Raw genomic sequence first — 22362 nt, 5'->3', positions numbered from 1 at the left:
TGGGGCTTAAGAATCAATAAAGCATGTTTTCTAAAGCTAAACATCAAAAAAGCTAATGTCTGGGAAGAATAAAAAGAATATAACTTAATATTTCTACAAATTTCTTTTGAAACACTTCTTTGGGCTCTATGTCCTAAATGTTAACTTCAAAGGTGTCACTTCTAAGATGTATTCCTAAATGCAATATTAAAATTCAAAGGCCCCTGTGGTTCTTAAGTGCAAAACTTTTAGTTCAGGACTTCCCTAGTGGTGCAGTGGTTAATCCACCTGCCAACGCAGGGGACACGGGTTCGAGCCCTGGTCCGGGAAGATCCCACATGCCGCAGAGCAACTAAACCCGTGCGCCACAACTACTGAGCCGGCGCTCTAGAGTCCGCGAGCCACAACTACTGAGCCCACATGCCGCAACTACTGAAGCCTGTGCACCTAGAGCCCGTGCTCTGCAACAAGTGAAACAACTGCAACGAGAAGCCCGTGCATCACAACCAGAGTAGCCCCTGTTCACCGTAACTAGAGAAAGCCCGCACACAGCAACAAAGACCCAATGCATCCAAAAATAAATAAATAATAAAATTAATTTATATATAAAAAAAAAGTTTAGTTCAAACAAACTATTAGAGCTGATGGTAAGCAGGACATCAGTTAAGGAATTTTCTAATTGGAACTTCGCTGGTGATATTCTTTATGTGACATTACTGACTAAAATATTAAAAAGCAAATACACAGCCTTTGGAAAAGGAAACTTTAAAAGACCACTCCCGTGTGTGTGTGTGTGTGTGTGTGTGTGTGTGTGTGTGTGTGTGTGTGTGTAAAGAGAGAGGGAGAGATATATTGAGAGAGAGAATCACTGTTTTATTCCTATTAGTCTCTGGCTTAAAAAGTACAACGTGGCCTCTGAGAATAATTCATCAATATAATTTAAATTGTATTTATTTCTAAAGTAGAAAAGAAAAGCTTCTGCAAAAGTTACTGATAGGATTTTTTTGAAGCTAACCAAAAAAGGAATTTCTATTTTGGCTGGAGAAGAGAAAGGAATGAAAAATAGAAAAACTGGCTATTACACAATAGGAAATCTTATCTGCATTCAAGATGCTCCTTAGAAATAGTAAATAAACTCTGATTCAGACTTGTTTTCACCCGTTTTTCTCTCTGCCTTCGGTTGCAAAACCAAACCCTCACTACTTCTTTCTCCAGGTTCAGTTCTTCAGCCATCCGCAAGATCTCTTGAGAGGAAGGTTTATTCTGTTCTCCAAAATGTCTCTCCAGAGCGTCTTTAGCAGCAATACTGGGAGGTGGGGAGTTGACAGGAGAGAAAGGGAGATAGGATATTTTTAGGGATGTTTTTGGCAGATCAAAATTGTTAGGTTGAATTTCCTAAATATTAACATAAAAAGGAAATTTAAAGACTCCGAAAACACCTTCAAAGCTCTTCAACAAAGATAAATGTGCAGTTTGTTGAACGTTTGGATGCTTGCTAGTCTTTCGTAGGCTACCTATACCAGTCACAGGAAGAAATAAGTAGGGGAACCCAGACATTGTGTTTATCCCACTTTGTGCCACAAGAGGGCACTGACTTACTGAGAAGGAAATAATTCTGTAGGCATTTCTAAATGTCCCCCAGAAATCATTTATTTACAATAAATGAAATGTTTTGTGTACAACTAACCCACTGAAACAAAACTGTATTTTAGCAATTCCTCTGTGAGCCTCATGGAAATTACAAAAAGATCAATGAACAATCTTTCTGGCTTGAAATGCAAGGAGTTACCTTGAACTTTAAGCAGCTAAAATACTGATGACTAGTTTTGTTATTTGTAATAACATAGATACCATACTGCCCGAGCAAGAATTATGTCTAAAAGGACAATAGAGGGCTTCTCTGGTGGTGCAGTGGTTGACAGTCTGCCTGCCGATGCAGGGGACACGGGTTCGTGCCCCGGTCCGGGAAGATCCCACATTGCTGCGGAGCGGCTGAGCCCGTGAGCCATGGCCGCTGAGCCTGCGCGTCCAGAGCCTGTGCTCCGCAACGGGAGAGACCACAGCAGTGAGAGGCCCGCGTACCGCAAAAAATAAAATAAAAAGGACAATAGAAACGGTCACTCTATTTAGAAGTGATTGTCCAGTTTCTGCAGAGTAAAACTGTTCTTGAATCAAACAATACATATTTTTCCATCAAATTTTAAATTTCCAGCTATATCTCACCAGTAATTTATTAAATGTTATGCTTTTCCACCTATCTTATTTTCTCAATTGACTCTATTCATTTTTATGTTATATTGAATCTATATTATACTTAAATGCTCATTCCATTTGTAAAATATCTTTTTCTTCTCCAGTAACTCTTAATATCTCAAAAGTATACCTGATAGTTGTTCTCCGTTTCCTTTTTCTTTCATTTGCACCCACTTTCTCATTGTATAAAGCTGTGATGGGGAAAAGATGAATAATTACAAAAACAAAGTAAGTCTTTTTATTTTAACTATCAGATTTGGATTCAAAATTTTCTTTATAAAACAATGCAAAATAAAATTATCACACATTTTTGTTTTAAAGTTTTGCGGTCTACATCATTTTAGATTACAAGCCCTAGATTAAAATGTTAACACAGAAATAAATATTAACTTAGCAAAAACAATTGTCTTTTAAATCATATCCCTACTTTTGGTTGGAACACTTGCTCTGAATGCTCTCAAACCTTGCTCTTTATCCAGCCTTGACATTAATATAAGTAGATAATTTTATCACAATAAATTGCTCATCTAGCAATTGCTTGTGTGTGCAAATGCTCTGGCTACACTTATATTAGGTTATGAAAATGATTCATGTATAATTACTACCGTATATAGCCCAGAGGCAAAACAATCTGGATGTGTTAAAAAGAATCATTTTACCACTTCACACCTATGCCATATTGTCTAGAAGTTCTCCTTATACCATTTATTCTCTCACAATTTACATTCCCAGTAAACTTATTTCTACACTTGCTCTGGCCTTGCTTTTTTAGTGTGATGAAACAAGATATTTATTTTTCACGTCAAAGAGAAAAAGCAAACCCAAACCAAACTTCAAGCCTCTCACTTTAGCATTAATCCAACCAAGGGAAGGCATTGTGTTCAGGTTAGAACATCACTGAGTCTCCAGAAACAACTTTAGTACCTCCTACTTGCTCGGCTTCCTCCAGCCATTTGGATAATATTGCTTTTAGTTTGCATGCATTTTTGAAGCTGAGCTGCAGGTTTTCAAATCGGCAGATAGTCGTTTGACTGAATTCAGAGCCATGCACGGCTGCCAGGGCTTCCCCAACATTTGTTTGGGTGTATCCTGTGAAAAAACAACAAAGGACATTAACTTGTTTTTCAAGAAACATTCATTTTGGTCCATTATTGTACAATTTTGTGTATCTTTGTCAATTACCACTTTTAACCATATATTTGTTGGCAACTTAGAATAACAGTAAGGTTCAGTGTAGAATTGATCAGTATTTCAAAAAAAAATTCCTTCTAGTTAATAAATTACTTTTTTAGAAGTCAAAAGAATTCAGGTAGGAACATCTGCCATTCATAATATTTAGCCAGATTGGTTAGATGTGTCATAAACACTTTAGAAGACATTTAAAAATTCTCTCTTAATCATTTTTATTAAACATCTGATGATATATACTCAAAATCTATAGTATATTAAATATAATGCATAAAATACATGGTGGTATATCATAAATATTTTTATCTCAACTTTAAGAGTGAAAGATTCAACATGTTGAAGATAAAACTAAGAATTGTGTTTACTTTCCCTAAAACTAAGAATTGTGTTTACTTTCCCTAAAAACATGTTTATTATGAGACTTTGATCACACAATATTTTATGTATACCTCCAAGCATATTTATGATATCATTCAGTAATGCTTCTATCTCCAGGCAAAAAGTTCTCATAGATTGTCTCAAACATTTTTAGAATACAAGTTGATATAAGCCATCAATATAGAATTTGAAACATTCACAGCAATATAAATAGCAAATTGAAAATGAATGTTATAAAGATGCCTACTGCTGTGTTTATGACAAATGGTTACTACATATTAATTCAGGGCCTAAGGCTATATACCTGTATGCACAAAATGATTACATATGATGCCCATCAATAAATATCATTAAAAATGACCAGTGGCTCATTTCACAAATGCAAAAGTTTGCACCATCATTTCAATCCATTAAAAAATACATTTCATGCATTAAAATCAAGGTTAATTATTATGGTTATTTACATTAAAAACACTTTTCAATAGAAAGTGAGCAAAGGCTGAGAACAGACAGTTCACAGAAAAGGAATTACACATGACTGTCAAACACATGAAAGAACATCTTTCACTCTTCACTCATAATAAGAGAAATTTAAAATGAAACTACCATGAGGCACCACTTTGACCTATCTGATTTGCAAAGATCCAAAAGATTTAAGCATCTTTTTCCTTCAACAACTATTTTTTTATTCTATGTGCCAATCACTGTTCTAAGTGCTGAGGATATGCCCCTAAGGAGAAAACAAAAAAGAAATAAATAAACAAAAAACTCCTGCTTTCATGGAGCTCATATTCTGAAGGGTGGCAAAAGACACACCTATGGTGGTAGTAAAATTTGGTACAACTTCCACAGAGACCAATTTGACATCTATCGAGATTCCAAACACACATACTCTTTGATCAGGCAATTTTGCTTTTAACACTTTCCCTTCACATGTATTTATATAGGTGCAAAATGACATTTATGAAGTTAATTATTGTGGTATTGTTTTCAGTAGCATAAGATTAAAGGCCATATAAATTCCATCAGCAGGAGACTGGTAGTATATTCATAAAATGGAAATTGGCAGATGCATTACAGAAAGCTCTCTAAAAAACTAATATTGAAAGCTCTCCAAAACAAATAGTTAAATGAAAAAAAAATCTGTATGAAGAAATATATGTATCTGCTTGTATGTATATGCATAAAATACCTCTGGAAGGCCACACAACACTGATAAACAGAAAAAACAAGCAGAAGGGATATATTTCACTTATACCTTTTTAGCCTTTGAGTCATACAAAGGTATCTCTTCAAATAAAATATAGGTAAAAAAGGCACTTCAAAACTTATCTCTGAAAAAGAGTACCATTAATTTAGAAATCTATGTATTTTGGCTACTAAGAATTTACAGGGAAATGAAGGTTTTTGTGGGTGTGTCATCGTTCGAGTAACTTACATCCACAGTAGAGATGTAGAATGAGAACTGTCTTGGACTTTTGAGCAGAGTGTAAGAGACTGAACAGTAACAGAGTAAGAATTTGCAGAGCAGGTTGTGTGCCCCACTGCTCATAACAAGCACATACCTAGCTTAATTCTTCTCACTTTAAATTCATTGGCAAACTTTTCAAGTTCTCGGATTTCTGGAGAATCCATGTCTATTGGCTCTTCAGCCAACTTGCTTTTCCGCCTGAGCTCCTGCTTGAAATCAGCGGCTGTGAGGTCCTCTGCCAGGAGAGGCTGGTGCATGGGAGGAAAGCCATGACTCAAGGTGTGGTCGGGAAACTTATAAAGACAAGGGGCTAAGCTCCCTGTAACAGCAAGAAAAGGAAAGGACCGTTTGTAATTATCCCCCATTTCTATACATGCAAGAGTTTGGCCCATAAGATTATTGTGACAGCCAGTCTCAATTCTGAAAGGTTACCTGACATTCAGTCTTCTGAAATAGAAGGGTAACTTAGTATAAATGCGATGATTTATTTTCCACCTTCCTGGGAGCAGCAAAAACAAAGATAATGCAAAGCCAAAGGGAAGAAGCAGGGACTTGCAAATAATTAAAATAGAAATAAGCAAATTTCACAGAAGTGTGAGTTTTCCATCATTTTTTTCTCTTAAAAGACATCTATTCCTGGGAATCTGAGGTTCAACTTTAACCAGAATGTACATATTCATCTCTGTTTTCTTAATTCATTGAACAAATAATCTATGATGTTTGTTATAATCAGGTACGTGGTTAAAGGCTATGCTGGGAAGTTTTCGTAGGATTGAAAAATTGATTTTACATTATTAAGAAACCCCACTGATTTTTCAGTAAATGCTTAATTTAGTAAAGGCAGGTAAAAAGAAAATTATGAGAACACAAAATACATTAATATGTTTAAATAGATTCGATGTTAAAAAGCGACAAACATTAACAAAAAGTAATTTTTAAAGTTCTATTAAAAAGTCAGCAACAAGAGTTCTTGAAAAGTATAAAATATAATGGAATCACTTCTTGACAATTATTTAGGAAGCAAAATTAAGTGGCAAGGAAGGGTGCAGTTCTAGATATGATAGGTAATCACCCATAAATGATGAAGCCTTGAATTCATTTAGTGAATTAAATAAATCACAAAAAACTAAAAGAGTTAATTTTTTAATTGCTTCTAGATTTCATTCTTCATTTGGAAAGAAGAGTCTGCCTCAGTTGTGGAGCGTGGGTGAGAGGATGGTATAAGCCAAACTCCCATTTTATTTCTGTTTTCTTCATCAATACTTTACATTTTTATTCATAGAGATTTAACTTTAATTTATATTAAATGACACCTGTATAACCAAGACATTTTGATGTAAATAAAATATGCAATAATTAATAATCTTTCTTATGAGTATAAATAAGTATTTAAACTAAAAATAAATGACTACAGAATACCTGCAGTAATCATTCTTAGAAACTTACTGAAAAAATACATCGAGTTTATGCTACCTATAATTTCTCTAAATATACATTCACAAGTCAGACATGAGTAATAGTGTATTTTGCCAGGATATATAAAGCTTACATTAATATATCAACACGTAATGAGCAAAGAATAGTGTAAGTCAGCAAATTGTTGGCTTTTATTGTTTACATGAGAATATGTAATTATATAGTGTACCCCTATCCAGTAGACTATATTACTTTTCTGAAGCAAAATACACATGCAATTGAGAAATTAAACAAAATAGCATAAAATAAATTTAGCCGTTTCACAGATGTAAAAAATATACAAAAGAAACTATTCCTGTCTAGAGCAATTAATGTTACTTCTAAAAATCAAAATTATCCAGTTTTATTCTTTTTTTAATATCAATTTTTAATTTATTACATAACTCAATTTGTTAATATTTATTACCTTTAGGGTTCATTTTTAGCTTTCTATTAGTTTTAGATTTCTGCTAGTTGAACTAAAAGAAAGGACTAATATATAAAAAAGAAAACTGATCACTTTTATTTTAACATTTACTTAATATTTATCTCAAGACTTTTCTTTTTCTTTGCTTTCAGAGTTGAATCTTACACATATGAAAAAATGTTCACTTCTTTCGTCATTCAGAAAGAGCAAATGCCACTTAATACACTTAATGATGAAATACTCTGAGAAACAGTAAAAACAGAGAGACAAATCAGGCTGCTGTTTTATTTTGCATATTTAATGTATTTTAAGGCACTTTGGATAACTCATGTAATCTGTGTCAAATTATTTTTATTTCACATAAGTAATTTGTTGCATATCGTTTACATGAGATGCAGAAAGGTCTGAATGTGTTAGCAATCTTGATCACTCTTTTCAATTTTTCTTGCTGATAATAGTTGCACTGCTACAAATCTCCGTGCTGTGTTCATTTTACATTTGTCATCTTCTTATCCTTGTATAAACAAATGAAGTAGAAAAGATATGTATTTTTTACCCACAATTTAAAATTTGAATACAAAAAAGTTAAATAACTCTCCTTGGGTGCTATGATGAATTCACTACACAGTTGAAACTAGAAATGAAGTCCAATGAACACTGCAGTAAACCGCATCAAAATAATCAGTTCATTTTGCAGGTAGTCTGTACTCAGGGAAATCAAATGACTTTAAGGATTTCTGCATCTTAAACATATTTGGCTACATTAAACAAACGCTCTCAGACAAAAGTATTATATTTATTTAATAAAATATTGGAAGTGTGCCATCTCTATTTCTGGAAAATTTTAAAGCTAGTTTATACATTATAAATACTCTGGAGAAATGCACATTTAACAAATAAATTTGAACATGAGTCCATAAGAAGTACACAGAAAATACCATGTTCAAAAGTCTGGCATCCAGAGGAAAAAGGAAAGCACAATGTGTGACATGTTTTTATTTTCCGTTAATTGAAAGTATCCACAATTATCTGCAAGGACACGTTTTTCCTGGAGCTAACCTTAAACAGAAATTCATGACAGTCACAAGCACAACCAAACAACCTGTGGTTTCTATCATATGATCCTATATTTGGCAGAAAATGGGGAGTGATTGGTATGGTATACATGACAAGATATTTAAAATTTTTTTCTAAAGCCTGGATTATTGAAAAGTCAGGTTGGGGAGGAGGAGAATAAGATGCAGTGAGTCATGTGCCGCAGAAATTTCGTGAACAATTTCCAAAACATTGCTAAAGCAAAATTGTCTATAAGCCTAGAACAAGTGCACACCTAAATAGCTTAGAAGTGTTTGTACATTCTTTACAGCCCAAGATGTATTTTCACACTGCAGATTAATCCACCACAGCCTTTCTGAACTGCTCTGCATGTACTTCTGGGTGGCGGAGGAGGGAGAAGAACAGAGGTGAGTCTTTTAAAGCAGGTGATGGGGAGGCCATGGTCTTGCCTTGCGGGGACCTGGCTCAAGGTTCTGTGATTCAGGGCAGGGGCCTCTTCTGCATCATGTGGCTCAGCCAGATGCTAACTGACAACATCTCTGAGGTTACGAAGATTTAAAAGAACAAACAGGGAAAGCAGAGGGACACAGTAAAATACTCCTACCTTGCTGTAGACGTGCACAGCAAAGTACATTTGAATATCTCCATTTCTTTTTTTTTGTCCTCATGCATAACAACGTGAAACAAATCATAACTTTGAATTGTGATTTTTTTTCTCTTTTGTGCATTTGTACATCCTATTCACGTACAACAGGGTCCTTTTCCTGGTTTTATAAATTAGGTTGATTTGGAGCACAGCCATGCCTGTTTGTTTAAATATTGCCTGTGGCTGCTTTACAATCACCGAGTTGTGTAGTTGAGACAGAGGCTACAAAATTTAGGGAAAATACATAGAGTCAGTGCTACTGAAAGTCCTTTCATGATCCAGAGGCAAAAGATGGTCAAAATTACTCCTTCCCTTATTGTCAACACAACCAGAATAAGTTAGGGAAAAGTTAGACTAAATAAAAGAAAAAAATGAAACAGAAAAAAAAAAAAGACAACTTAAGAATGAAGAGATGGACTCCAAAGTAGACTATTTCTCTATGTCACTGTCAAACAGATTTCTGTTACCCTTTGCCTTAACCCAGGTGTAAAGGGCATTTGCAGCCATACTAGTCTTTTCTCTTATTATCCACTTCTCATAAGAAAAGAACATCCATCTTCTTGATTAATTCTCCAATATCAGCTATTTTGCTTTCCTGATAAAATTAATTTTTAAGCAAGGACTCTTACAGCACATCTTGGGTGGCCATTATGTCATAACCTTGCTGGATTTAGCAATCATTACCATGTAGCTGATTTGCCCAGTTTCCACAGGACGGTGGACAAAGTACGCAGCTCATTAAGCTTGTTTTCTAACTTGGACCCAGCTGTAGAAACTGGAGAAGAGACACAACGTCAGATACCCAGGAATCAGAGTTTTGAAGGGTTTTTGTTGTTATTTTGTTTTATTTTCTATTTTTCCAGAAGAGATTTTTGAATAGCATTTATAATTCCCTGTTTCCTATTATCTATACTGTAGGCTGTTGAATTACCTAAGTTCTCAGGAGAAAAGAGACAGAAGAAGAAATGTAACTAAGAATGTATCTGAAGAGAAGATCAAGGAGAAAGCCAGGTTGAGTTGGTACAAAGTTGCCACAACTCAACTCTGATAGACCTGTGGTGCCCACTGCAACTTGGATATGAAGAGACTGACACTTGGAGATGCTGACTTGAACAAGGTTTGTAATTAGTTCCTGGTGTGGCTAATTCATTTCATCCAATCAGTCATTCTCTTTGGTTATGTCCACACCTGGTCTGTGAAGCACAGTGGATTCATCTGATGATTAGAATCCTCCCTACCAACCTTATCAAAATATTAGCTATAGCTCTTGTCTTCCGATGGGTTATTAATTTAATGAAATGCTCAAACTAAATGTAAGCATCACAGTATAGTGACAAAATAACCGTATTCAAATAAAGCAATTTCACACCCTTTGAAATATGGTTCTTTCTGCAGCTTCGCTTTTATATGGAGTATGTGACAAGGCATCTGTCTTTGTTGTTGATGATTAAACGCTTCTGTGGATTGTGTGGAAGCAGCCGATTTGATGAACGCCTTGAGACTTCTCAGAAAATTCAAATGACATTGCCAGGTTTCTCTTGTGTTTTTTATACCTTTTCTGAATTCCTGAATACTTCTGAAATCTTGTGTTTTACAATTCAATTTGTGTAGCTTCTCTGGGGATGACGGCAGAAAGGTTCAGATTCTCTGAGATTTAATCGGCCATGATGCAAAGGCTAATTACCAAATATATGTCAAAATAGTGACATTGTAACAAATTATAAAGCACACCATATTTTAATGATATCCCTCTCAAAAAATATTCAAATATAATCTCTATGCTTGCTATGGTGAATATTTCTTTCAGTGACAAAATATATTTAACTTTGGTTTAAGACTACAACAATACCTCCAAATCTTAGGGCAATTTTTCTCGTAATTGTCACCAACCCAGGCTTTGAATCATTTTAAAGTGCTTTTCCAGGGGCCTCTCCTTTTTAACTTTTAATGAGGAAGAGAGTTTGCTGAGCCTGCCAGGGAAACTTGTACCAGCACAATCTGAGCTGCCTGTGGACTCTCAGTGTGAACCTGGGCCTGTTCTCTCCAATCCTGGAAATTGGAAGGGTGTTGGATTTCTCAGGCCAGCTGTGAACTCCACAGACACTGGCCTAGATCTGGTGAGAGGGAGGTAGTAGCAAAATCCGTCTAAAAGTATTTGGTCTGTGGCTGGTTTTATCTTTGTGCCAACCTCAATCCATTCCTGCCACTTGCTGGGTATAGAGGGAGCCTATAGTTGTACTGGGCTTCCTGGAACTTACTGTGAAGGATGAGCAAGGCCTTTTTCCTCTAAGAAAGGGCAGCACGTGGCCATGAGCTTGTTATTTCCAGTCTCCATAATCAAAATGTGGTGGAGGCCACAGAAAGAATTCTGCCTGCACCTCTAGTGGCTAAATGCATATTATTCTATTTTATAATGAAAATAGTTCATCGTCGAGAGCTGTTCTCATTAACCATGAATACTGATTAACTACTACGTATATGAATCATAAATGATCTGTTTTCAAAGAGGAAGAAAAACTATGGCTTTCTTTATTTCTTACTTATTAAAGAGAGACATTAGGATTTACAGGTAACCATTAAGAACATCAGTTTTCATTTTATATAAAGGTGAGGATAGTAGTTTATTCAGAATGCTGCCTAATAGAAGGTAAAAGAAGCTAATTTGTTCTGGAATATTTTATTTTAAAGTTTTAATGTTTTATTGAGTCTTAAACTGAGAAATTCTGAGAAATGAAAGGTTGGTGAACTAAATTCTTTGTTCAATTTTATTTCAAATGTATAAGCATAAATCCATATTTGATGTTTTATTACCTACTCTGGATAACAAAACACAAGAAAAGATTTCCCTAATATGTGATTTCTCTATCCAGAGTTTCTCAATATCACACAAGCGTGCATGCAAACACACACACACACACATTCACATTCTCCCATAGATCCTTGGTAGTTTATTGTTACCCACAGTATTTCTCTCCCTGCTGCAGAAATAAATATAAAAGATTAAGGGATACCCCAAAAAACTTCTGTGCCCAGCAAAATTGTTTCTATGGCCATATCCTAAAATTAAGTCATAAACTTTGTAATGAGTGGATCTCTTAGGTCATATTTTCTTTTCCTTAAGAAATGTGCTATCAATATCTTCATGCAAGTGTCAATAAACAAGTAGTTTATCTTGATCTAGTGATGCTTTACTTATCCAAAGGGAAAAAAGATACGTAACTTCAACTATTTCAATCTCATCTAAGACTCAGAAGCATCTCAGACAGGGCTGCCAAAGACTCAACTATTGCTAAAGCAGCTGCAAATCACTCTTAGCCTTCAATGTCTTATTTATCTTTATGGACCAAATGGCCAGAAGAAATATTGTGGTGAGGAGAATGTTCTAGAAGTTGGTCTATCTGCTTTGGTAGCCACATAAGATTACTGAGCACTTGAAATATGGCTAGTGCAACTGAGGAGCTGAATTTTAAATTTGACCTTAGTTTAGTTAATTTACATCTAAATTTAAATAGACACATAAGGCTAGCGGCTACCTTATTATTACTGTAGGCAAGCCCACTAATGGCATAAACAAGTGACAATGAGCAATTTGGCACTAGAGAATTAAAATAAAAATCATACAAAGCAAACACATGAGTTAAGAAGCATAGCAGCTCAGAGCTGGGTAGAATAGGGGCAATCAGGTATAACTATTATGGTCTCTGAAGACATCACAGATCAGAAAACATTTCAATAAGCGGTGGTTTTACCAGCATTTCCAAGGTTGAGAGATCTGAAATTCATGATATACTCTCGTCAAGATTCCCTCAGACCCAGGAAATCCATCCAAGTGTCCTCAAACTCAATCTTATATGTAAAGACAATTTTTCTTACCTGCCATCACTCCATAGGTCGATGACTGGTTTCCATAATGACAGGAAGGAACAGAATAATGAAGTCCTGTGGCTGTGTTTCCCAATGTTGTCACCAAGAAATATGTGCACAAACATTTAGGAGTTTGGATCAAAGACAAAATAGACGGGACTGGTAAGAAAATGTACGAGGATTCAAGACACATTCGTTTCATTTCAAAAGTACACCTTTAAGCTGTTCTTAAAGTTATATGCCAATAATTTGTTCTCATTTGGGGGCGGTTCTCTGATGAGTAGGTTAAAACTAGAGGTTGAAATTTGTCTCAGATAATGAGATCATGAATCATCAAAGTGGACTAGAGCCTTCATTAATTATATCCTGTGCTCTGTGTTGGGGTGATTGACCAGTTTGAAACTTGGCTAATCGGAAGTAGCCGAATTCTCGCAGGTTCCACTCAATATAGACATTGCAAAGAACTGACGAGAGGATAGTTTCCTAAAATTCTTGTATAACATAGTATAATACTGGTCTTTCTCTGGAACAATGAATACAGAAATCAACTCCTGATCAGTCTTTACTTCTGCTTATTCACCTAACAATTTTTTTCTATCAAAGAGGAAATGGCAGAGCCACTAGCCTTTTACTGGATATAATAATAAAAACCCCACTAAGTTCAGAGGCTTATGAAAAGCCTGTGACAATGTACAATGTATTTAGGCTGGTGTTGAAACCATGAGGTTGTAGGTTTTCTTCATGCACACAATTAATTCAACAATTCTAATGATGAAGCTGGTCAAAAAATAAGTTCGTTGATTGTTGAGTAACTTGAGGTTTATAAAGGTTGAACCTAGCATATAAACTTAACCTCATTTATAAATAGTTATAGGTTTCATTGAATTAATGTATATGTTGAAAGTATAAATTTGAATTACTAAACTTTTATCAAGCTTTAAACATGAATAACAATGGACTACTGACAATAAAATCACTAGCCAACATTTTCTTATCTATTTTATTTTTGCTTTTTTTTCATGATATCCTGAATGTAGTGGTGGATTTTCATAAATAAAATTGTATCTTCTTGAACAATATGAGATATTATAAAGAATAGATTTAGAATCCTTTGAAAATATATGGTCTACCGATTAAAGACAAAATTTCTTCAGAACATAAAACATATTTTCTCTAACTATAACTCAATTTTTAATATTTTAAAATATCTGCATAAATTTTCATTTTACAACTGACACAGAGAGAGAACTGAGATCATTTTACTTTATAATGATTACTATGCATTCCAAAATTAAACAAATAAACATGAAATGCATTCAATATCTAAGTGCTCTTCTCATTATAATCACTATTTTTAATTCCTTACTTAGACAATTAGATGTATATGATTACAATCTGATGGAAAAATTATAAAAAGCAACGTTATTGTTATTTAAAACATGTTAGGTCACTTTTATTGATTATGAATTTTTTTACTTCCAAGGTTTAAATACCTTTTGTCTTTCTGATGTGGGGAAGTAGTGTAAAAGGGTAGGCTAACTTACTAAATACACTATTTATTTATTTTTAAATTATTTATTTATATATAATTATTTATAAATTAGTTATAAATAATATTTATAAATTAGTTATAAATTATTTATACATTATTTACTTATTTTTAAATAAATAAATAGGGTTTTGACCTAAACTTGCTTAATTTTAACTTCAATTCCTAATTTTACTTTTATTCTAGCCAAATACTATCCACACACAGTAGATTAAGCAAACAATGCATTATCCTTCTCATCACCAACCTATATAAATGCCTATTATGTAAAATATACAATTAGCTATGTGATGATTGTTTAAATTTATTTATACCACAACTCTTTGATAAAAATACTTTATTACATTTTCCAAAAAATATGTTTGAGGATATTTTCATTAGTACATTTTAAATTAAATTCTGAGAATGTTTAGTAGATAAAAAATCACTGCATTAATAATTTTCCCAAAGTCTAAATATATGATCTCTAGATACCTTAAAATTCAGCCGAAGATTAGTGCCAAACTTACGTATAAGTTTGAAAGCTGCTTAATTATAACAAAAGATAAGGCTAAAATACTTTAAATCAGCATATAAATGTATCAACTCAAATTTTGATTTTTAAATGTATAAAATTTAGTTCATATTTAGATTGCTTTTAAAACAAGTGGAAAGTGCTGTTAAACAGAAGACATTTACTCAACTCAAGACTGTTTATAAATCAACTTCAAAACACTTTGTTACTGCATAAAAAATGGACACATTAACAAAATATACTTATTTGCTTGGTTGTGTTTGAGACAATATATTTGAATTCTCAAGTTTAATTTTCATTTAAGAAAGTTATATAAGAAAATATAAAAACTTTGAAGTCTCTTCAGAACTCAATTTTGAGAAAATTCAACTCAGTCCATGGGCTCTAAATATTATATTGCCTCTAGATTTGATTTCTGAGTTTTTAGTTATGCTAAAAATTAAAGTAATTAAAGTAATACTTTAAAGTATTTAAGTAATTAAAGTAATTAAGTATTTAAATACTTAATTATTTTATTCTTTGAAACCCATTGTTGTTGGTATTGGGAATCATTCAGTTGTGTTTACTGTGAGGTGTATGACTGTTTTTAGACATGGCAGTAAATGTAATCTAAAAACCAAATAAATCTCAGACTCACTGTTTACTTATACAGAAAACAGATCTCTTTTATAATAAAACCAACAATAATAGAAATTACTACACTTACTAATATTTCTTGAAAATTTTCTTAGGCATTTTGACCTCTTCAATATCCTGAATATTTAACTTAACACCAATGAAAATAAAAGAAGCAATGAGATTCTAAACTAACAAGATTCAAAGCGTCCACCCTGACATGTTAGGCCCAGCCACACGTAGACGGTTATTGGAGTCAGTACCTGTGGACATCACGTTGGTGGCGTGGTTGGAGACTGGTAGGCACTCGGCAGCGCTGTGATGCATTATCAGAGGCAGAGTTGCAGAAGACTCAGAATTCAGAGGTATAAAGGTATCAGCCGAAGTAAAAGGTTGGCAACTCATTCCCACAAAAGAGTAGAAAAATGAGGAGAAGTCTGCTCCTCAAGTCAGAGTTTTATTATATCACCATCTCAAAGGGCCGTTTCAAATCTCACTACCTGCATATATACATCAGGGAGGCTCTGAGCACCAGGAGGGCGCGTGCTGGTATTTATACTGCAGGGAAATCCCTTTATACATGTTAATCGTCTTTTCCCAGGGGTATTGCTTCATCAATCTGGACAGTCTTCCTTCTTACCCAAACATAATCCATGCCCAAGAGGGGAAGCTGGTTCTTGGGTACAGACTGAAGGCCAAGGAGAAATATGAAACTTTATTTGACAACTTCAGTAATTCAGACGTTTTAGAAAGGAATCAAGAGCTTAAAAAAAAAAAGTGTCCCTCAAAGAAATAACACTACAATGAATTGAAAAACACTAGGTGTGTTTTTGCTACTAACAAAATGATAAATTTATACATATGAGATATTTTTCTTTTTTCATAACCTCATTAAATCTGAAAAATAACAAGAGAAGTACACGCTACATAATTTTAAGAAGCAGAATTTTTAAGTTTAAATTGAAAGAAGCATAAAAGACTAAATGTGAGAATGAATATATTGCCAACTAGTGATTCACACTCAATATAATTCTGAAAAACTATAAAAACAATTGAATTTTTACTATATCACAAATAGAAAATGATAAAATATTAAATAAAATTGTAGTAATTTGTAGAGAAGATGAACATTAGTGATAGTATCTCTCCCTCGGTTTCAATTTATTCAACAAGAACATACACTTAGTGAGCTCTTACTAGATGTCAACACTATTCTAGTCACTTTCTACAGTTATGTCAGCAAATGTCACATCTTTGTGAGATCTGTACCATTCTCACTAACCTTGATTGTGCCAGAGCCTCTGATCTTTACCATTCCGCTCCAGAACCTGCACTGGGTGTAAACTTTCCACACAAAATATATTGACATTATAAGAGTATGAAAAAAATAATATACTATAAACAATTGATTCAAAGATAATTATCAGTATAATGATTTCACAATGATCATGATTTCTACATATAAATGAATGAATGCAATACTGTCTTTGTTATGTATACTAGGGATAATATAGGGACCAGAAGTAACCTGACAGGCATAGATATTACTGACATAAGCAAGGACTTATGCTCCATTAGATATTTTTGAAATTTTATATTATGGAATATTTACCTTGGAATTGGTTACTTTGTGCTAAATTTAATGTTGATACCGATGAGAATACACTTTCAAAAACTTGAAATTTGAACGCTTGTCATTAACCAGTTAATATTTTGTAGGAAAAAGATTTATAAGGTTTCCCAAATCATGAGATATTGCCTGAAAATATTTATTGTAAAATTGACATATTTTCCATTCTGAATTCTCTTTGAAGCTCCATTTGTCTTCTCTAATGAGAGAAGAAGGTTACAGGTAATCAAACGTATTTATTTTACTTTTGCAGAATTCTTGTAATTTTCAGACTTCACATGTACAAAAAAGTATTTTTTTGATGTGTTTATAAAGAGAATTTTTTTATAAAGAGATTTGCTAAGAAAATTAAAAGTTTATAGGACATCAAATAATTTTAAAAATAAACTAAATGATATTTAGAGAGAATAGTACTTGAAAATTGCCCCTAATAATCTTCCTATAGTTCAAGTCATTGGAATATGTCAGTAAAGTATATGAACCAAATGATAAAGACGAGCACTGTAAAACTTGCCTGGAACAGCAACAAAGAACTTCACCAGTATTTGCCATCTAAAATTCTAAAATTGCAATTTTAGACATAATTTCCTTAATAATAGTTTAAAATTTTTTAACTATTTAAACCAGACTGTTACAGTTAAAACTGTGTAAAGCCAGGAAGTAGATGTTCCCATTATAATCTTTACTTAGCACTGTAAATTATTAATTTATCAGATTTTTAAATCAGCTTTTGTACACAGTTTTGCTTTTGCATAGTATTGAACAATATAGCTCTATTACAATTTAGCCATTTATTGTTGGGTGTTTGTATTGCTCTTTGCTTTTCATTTTTATAAATAACAGTGCAATTAACTCTTTGTCCAAAATGTTTTTTTTTCCCCAATGCATTTTTACAATTTATCTATAGGATTGTTTTGAATATCCCTCCTTATGATGGGTTCTTAGAAGTGGGATTATGAGTTTGCCTTATGATATTTTTAAAGTTCTTGAAAACATTCTTTAATTGCTTTTTGAAGGACTTTTTTTTTTTTTTAGAGCAGTTTTAGGTTCACAGCAAAACGGAGCAGAAAGTACTAAGAGTTCCTATATGTACTCTGCTCCCACACATGGACGGTCCACCTCACATCTGCACCAGAGTGATACATTTGTTACAATTAATGAAACTGCAATGGTATATCATTATCATCCAAAGTCCACGGTTTACATTAGAGTTCACTCCTGTGTATTCAACTAGTTTGAACAAATATTTAATGACCTGTATCAACTATTGTAGCATCAAACAGGATAGTTTCACTGCTCTAAAAATCCTCCTTACTCTGCTTATTCATTCTCCCCTTCCTCCTAACCTCTGGCACCATTGATCTTTTGACTGTCTCCATAGTTTTGCCTTTTCCAGAATGCCATGTGGTTGGAATCATACAGTATATAGCTTTTTCACATTGGCTTCTTTCACTTGGTAATATGCATGTAAGTTCCCCCCAGATCTTTTTAGGGTTTGGTAGCTCCTTTCTTTTTAGCTCTGAATAATATTGCATTGTTTGGATGTACCACAGTTCATCCATTCACCTACTGAAGGACATCTTGTTACTTCCAAGTTTTGGCAATTTTGAATAAGGCTGGGGTATACACCTGTGTGCAAGATTTTGTGTGGACATAAGTTTTCAGCTTCTTAGGATAAATACCAAGGAGCAAGATTGCTGGATTGTATAGTAAGAATATGTTTAGTTTTGTAAGAAACTGACAAACTGTCTTCCAAAGTGGCTGTACCATTTTGTATTCTCACCAGCAGTGAATGAGAGTTCATGTTGCTCTACATCCTCCTCAGCATTTAGTGTTGTCAGTATTTTGGATTGTGATCATTCTAGTAGGTATGCAGTAGTATTTCATTGTTTTCTTAATTTACTATTCCCTGATGGCATATGATGTTGAGCATCTTTTCATATTTATTTGCCATCTGTATATCTTCTTCAGTAAAGTGTTCAGATTGTTTGTCCATTTTTAAATTGGGTTGCTGTTTGTTCTTATTGTTGAATTTTAAGGGTTCTTTGTATATTTTGGATAACAATCCATTATCAGATATGTCTTTTGCAAATATTTTTTCCCAGTTTGTGGCTTGTCTTCCAAGTTTCTTTTTCAAACAATTTGTTCTATTATGATTTGGTTTCAAATACCAGGAACAAGTTGAGCAAAAAATAATTGTTGATTATTAGGTGATACAGAGGATTCTTGGAACTCACAGAGGTCAAGCCATAGGAAGGGACTGAATAGGAAATGAAAGCCATCTGCCACATCTCTCTGACTCTCCTATCTCCTTTACTCTGTGTCTCTCACTTTTTAACTCTCTACAACACAACCTATGTTGAGTCCATCTATGGCCACCTCACAGATCTCCAGATCACATCTTAAGCTCTTAACCAAAGAGATTATTTTGCCATTTCTCAGTCTACATTTACGAGAGAAACATTCTGATTGGCCATGGCTTTTGTTGTGTTCCAGAAGCACAACGTGGTTCCGTGTCCACATTTGTGAATGGATTGGGTTGCATTGGTAGCGTTCAGGCATTTGTAGACAATGAAGGATGGATTGCTACCTGGGAAGACACCCTTAAAATGTGACTGATGCTGTTCTGCAATTTCATAATAGCCTCAGTAGAGTAAAACTTACATTTTTGTTGCTTTCTCAATGGTATTAATAAACTAAATTTTAAACACTTAACTCTATTAGTCACTTAAGACAATAGCATTTTATTAATTTAATTTGCATTTTTATTGTTAATATGCTATATTTTCATATTTATATTAGCTATATGTATTTATTGTTTTGTTAATAACAGATGTTATGTTTTACCTTTTTACTTAATATTTATTTTTATTATCAATTGTATGTGTTTTTTAAATATATTAAAACATTAATTTTAATTATCATTGTTTCATTTTCATTGTTTCCATCATTTCATGATTAAATTCTTTTAAATTTCTTGTTTGTCTTTTAAATTTATATTGGATATTGACATACATAATGTTTTGTCCATGAACTAAATACATTGATCTTTTCCTCTGTGCATTTCTTAGTGATTTTAAGTTTTAAAATTCTCTTTTGTCTAGAGGTTTTGTTTTTGTTTTTGTTGTTTTTTGTTATTTTGGAGGCTTAAAAAATTCCTCTTAACATTTTAAGCTGGTGTATGCATTATGTTTCTAGAGTTGATTTATTTAAAACTTTTTTCTACTGAGATATAATTGATATACAGCACTGTATAAGTTTAAGGTGTACAACATAATGATTTGACTTATATACATAATGAATTGATTACCACAACAAGTTTACTTAACATCCATCATCCCATATAGATGCAATATTAAAGAAATAGCAAAAAAATGTTTTTCCTTATGATGAGAACTGTTCGGACTTACACTCTTAACAACTTCATATATAACATACAGCAGAATGAATTATCTTTATCATGTTATACATTACATCCCTAGTATTTACTTTTCTTATAACTGGAAGTTTGTACCTTTTGACTACCTTCATCCAATTTCTCTTTCCCCTAACCCCCACCTCTAGTAGCCACAAATTTGATCTCTTTTTCTATGAGTTTTATTTGTTTTTGAAGTATAACTGACCTACAACACTATGTTAATTTCTGGTATAGAACATAGTGATTTGGTATTTCTATACATTTCAAAATGATCACATTGATAAGTCTAGTTGTCATCTGTCACCATACAAAGAGACTACATAATTATTGACTATATTCCCTATACTATATATTTCACAACTGTGACATTTATTTTGTAACTGAAACTTTGTACTTCTTAATCTCCCTCACCTATTTCTCTCCCTCCACTCACCTCCCCTCTCGCAACCACCTGTTTTTCCTCTGTATTATGACTGTGTTTCTGTTTAGTTGTGTTTGTTCATTTGTTTTGTTTTTTAGATTTCACATCTCAATGAAATCATACAGTATTTGTCTCTCTCTGCCTGACTTATTTCACTTAGAATAATACACTCTTGATCCATCCGTGTTGTCACAAATGGCACAATTTCATTCTTTTTATGGCCAAGTAATATTCCACTGTATACATACACCGTGTCTTATTCATTCATCTATTGATGGACACTTAAGTTGCTTCCATATCTTGCCTGTTGTAAATAATGCTGCAATAGGTTCATTTATAATTGCTTAGATACTAATGAAAATTATAGCATAATTTGAAAACTATCAGATAAATAAGAAGAAAAATCCACTTCAAGTTAAGGTAATAAAAGAAAATATAGCAGACGTCTTGGTGAGGCACATTTGTTAGTTTGGCTCATTCACTGTAGCTTCTCTTCAATTAAGTAAACAATTATTTTTTAAAAATAAACTGAGTTTTGACAGAATAATCACATTTTGACAAAAATATATAAACCCAGAAAAAATGCTGTTACGCTATTAGGAAACAATACTCAAATCTATTTGTCTCCAGATAATAGAAGTGAAATCTTTTTTTCTTTTTCACATCTTTTTTCTTAATTTTTCTACATTTTTGCATGAGTTGAGAAATAAAGTAATAGTTCAGCATGTAGATAGATTTTGGAGACAAAATCTTTGGGCTTGAGCTCAAGCTTGACACCTTAATAGCTATGAAGTGACAGGAAAGTAACTTCACCTTACAGTGTCTCAGTTTACTTTTTCTATAAAATGGAGATAATAATAATAAGTTCTCTATAGATGTTAACAATTATTAATATGTGAATTTTAAAATAAACATTTATGCTTATTAAGCCTATGTGCTTTATGGTTATTATTTTCTTTGATCCTCACATTAATCCAGCAACCTAGACACTGTTTTACAGACTGGGAAACTGAGGAATAGAGAGGTTAAAGACTTACCAAAAGTCATACAGTAAGTAATGGAGATGGTATAGGAATCCAAGCCATCCATTTAAAGCCGAACAAGCTACATAATACTGCCTTTTATTGTATAAGGAAAAGGTGTATTGATTTTGAGATTTATTAACTATAGTTCCCTGACTCTTTCTACGTATCTTTATATTTAGACTTTTTGCTTGTCACATGACTTCAGGGAGAAAACATGGAAAAAGAGCTAATTCTCTACAAGATGTAGTATTCTCACCTTCTCAGCATATGGGTCTCTGTATAAACCTATATTAGTTCCCAGGTGTATTACATGAATAATATAGATATTATTTCTTGTGGGGTAATTGACTGGCACTACTAAATAATTTAACCCTATTCAATATGTTCAATTAATGTTAATATTCTTTCTTTACCAATTTGTAATTCAAATCACTTTGAACTAATTAGAATTTATATATATATATATATAAAAC

The 22362-nt window shown here is 33.2% G+C and overlaps 1 protein-coding gene across 2 annotated transcripts; it reads right to left on the bottom strand.

The window, feature by feature from the left end:
- Positions 1–812: 812 nt before the first annotated feature.
- Positions 813–15889, bottom strand: POU1F1 (POU class 1 homeobox 1). Of its 2 annotated transcripts, none has more exons than XM_024740849.1 (6): positions 15659–15804; positions 12727–12798; positions 5364–5588; positions 3157–3321; positions 2363–2423; positions 813–1285 (listed from the first exon to the last, which is right to left on the bottom strand). In XM_024740849.1, exons 1-6 carry the CDS (start codon positions 15798–15800, stop codon positions 1075–1077), a joined length of 876 nt encoding a protein of 291 aa, XP_024596617.1. In that variant the 5' UTR covers positions 15801–15804; the 3' UTR covers positions 813–1074. The 2 variants fall into 2 exon arrangements, with proteins under 2 accessions (XP_024596617.1, XP_024596616.1); XM_024740848.1 differs by having other exon boundaries at positions 1075–1285; positions 12727–12876; positions 15659–15889.
- Between the last annotated feature and the right edge of the window lie 6473 nt (positions 15890–22362).

Source organism: Neophocaena asiaeorientalis, unplaced genomic scaffold (assembly GCF_003031525.2).
Source record: "Neophocaena asiaeorientalis asiaeorientalis breed wild unplaced genomic scaffold, Neophocaena_asiaeorientalis_V1.1 scaffold420, whole genome shotgun sequence".
NCBI classification, from domain to species: domain Eukaryota; kingdom Metazoa; phylum Chordata; class Mammalia; order Artiodactyla; family Phocoenidae; genus Neophocaena; species Neophocaena asiaeorientalis.
This window is presented reverse-complemented; position numbering and strand designations above follow the sequence as displayed.

Excerpts from the sequence above, each read along its gene's own strand:
- POU1F1 (XM_024740848.1), bottom strand. The coding sequence starts at position 15,800 with ATGAGTTGCCAACCTTTTACTTCGGCTGATACCTTTATACCTCTGAAT. Across the intron at positions 5,589-12,726 it reads GACCTATGGAGTGATGGCAG|GGAGCTTAGCCCCTTGTCTT; the intron begins GTAAGAAAAATT and ends TTGCTGTTACAG. Across the intron at positions 2,424-3,156 it reads GGAAGCCGAGCAAGTAGGAG|CTTTATACAATGAGAAAGTG; the intron begins GTACTAAAGTTG and ends TCCCCATCACAG.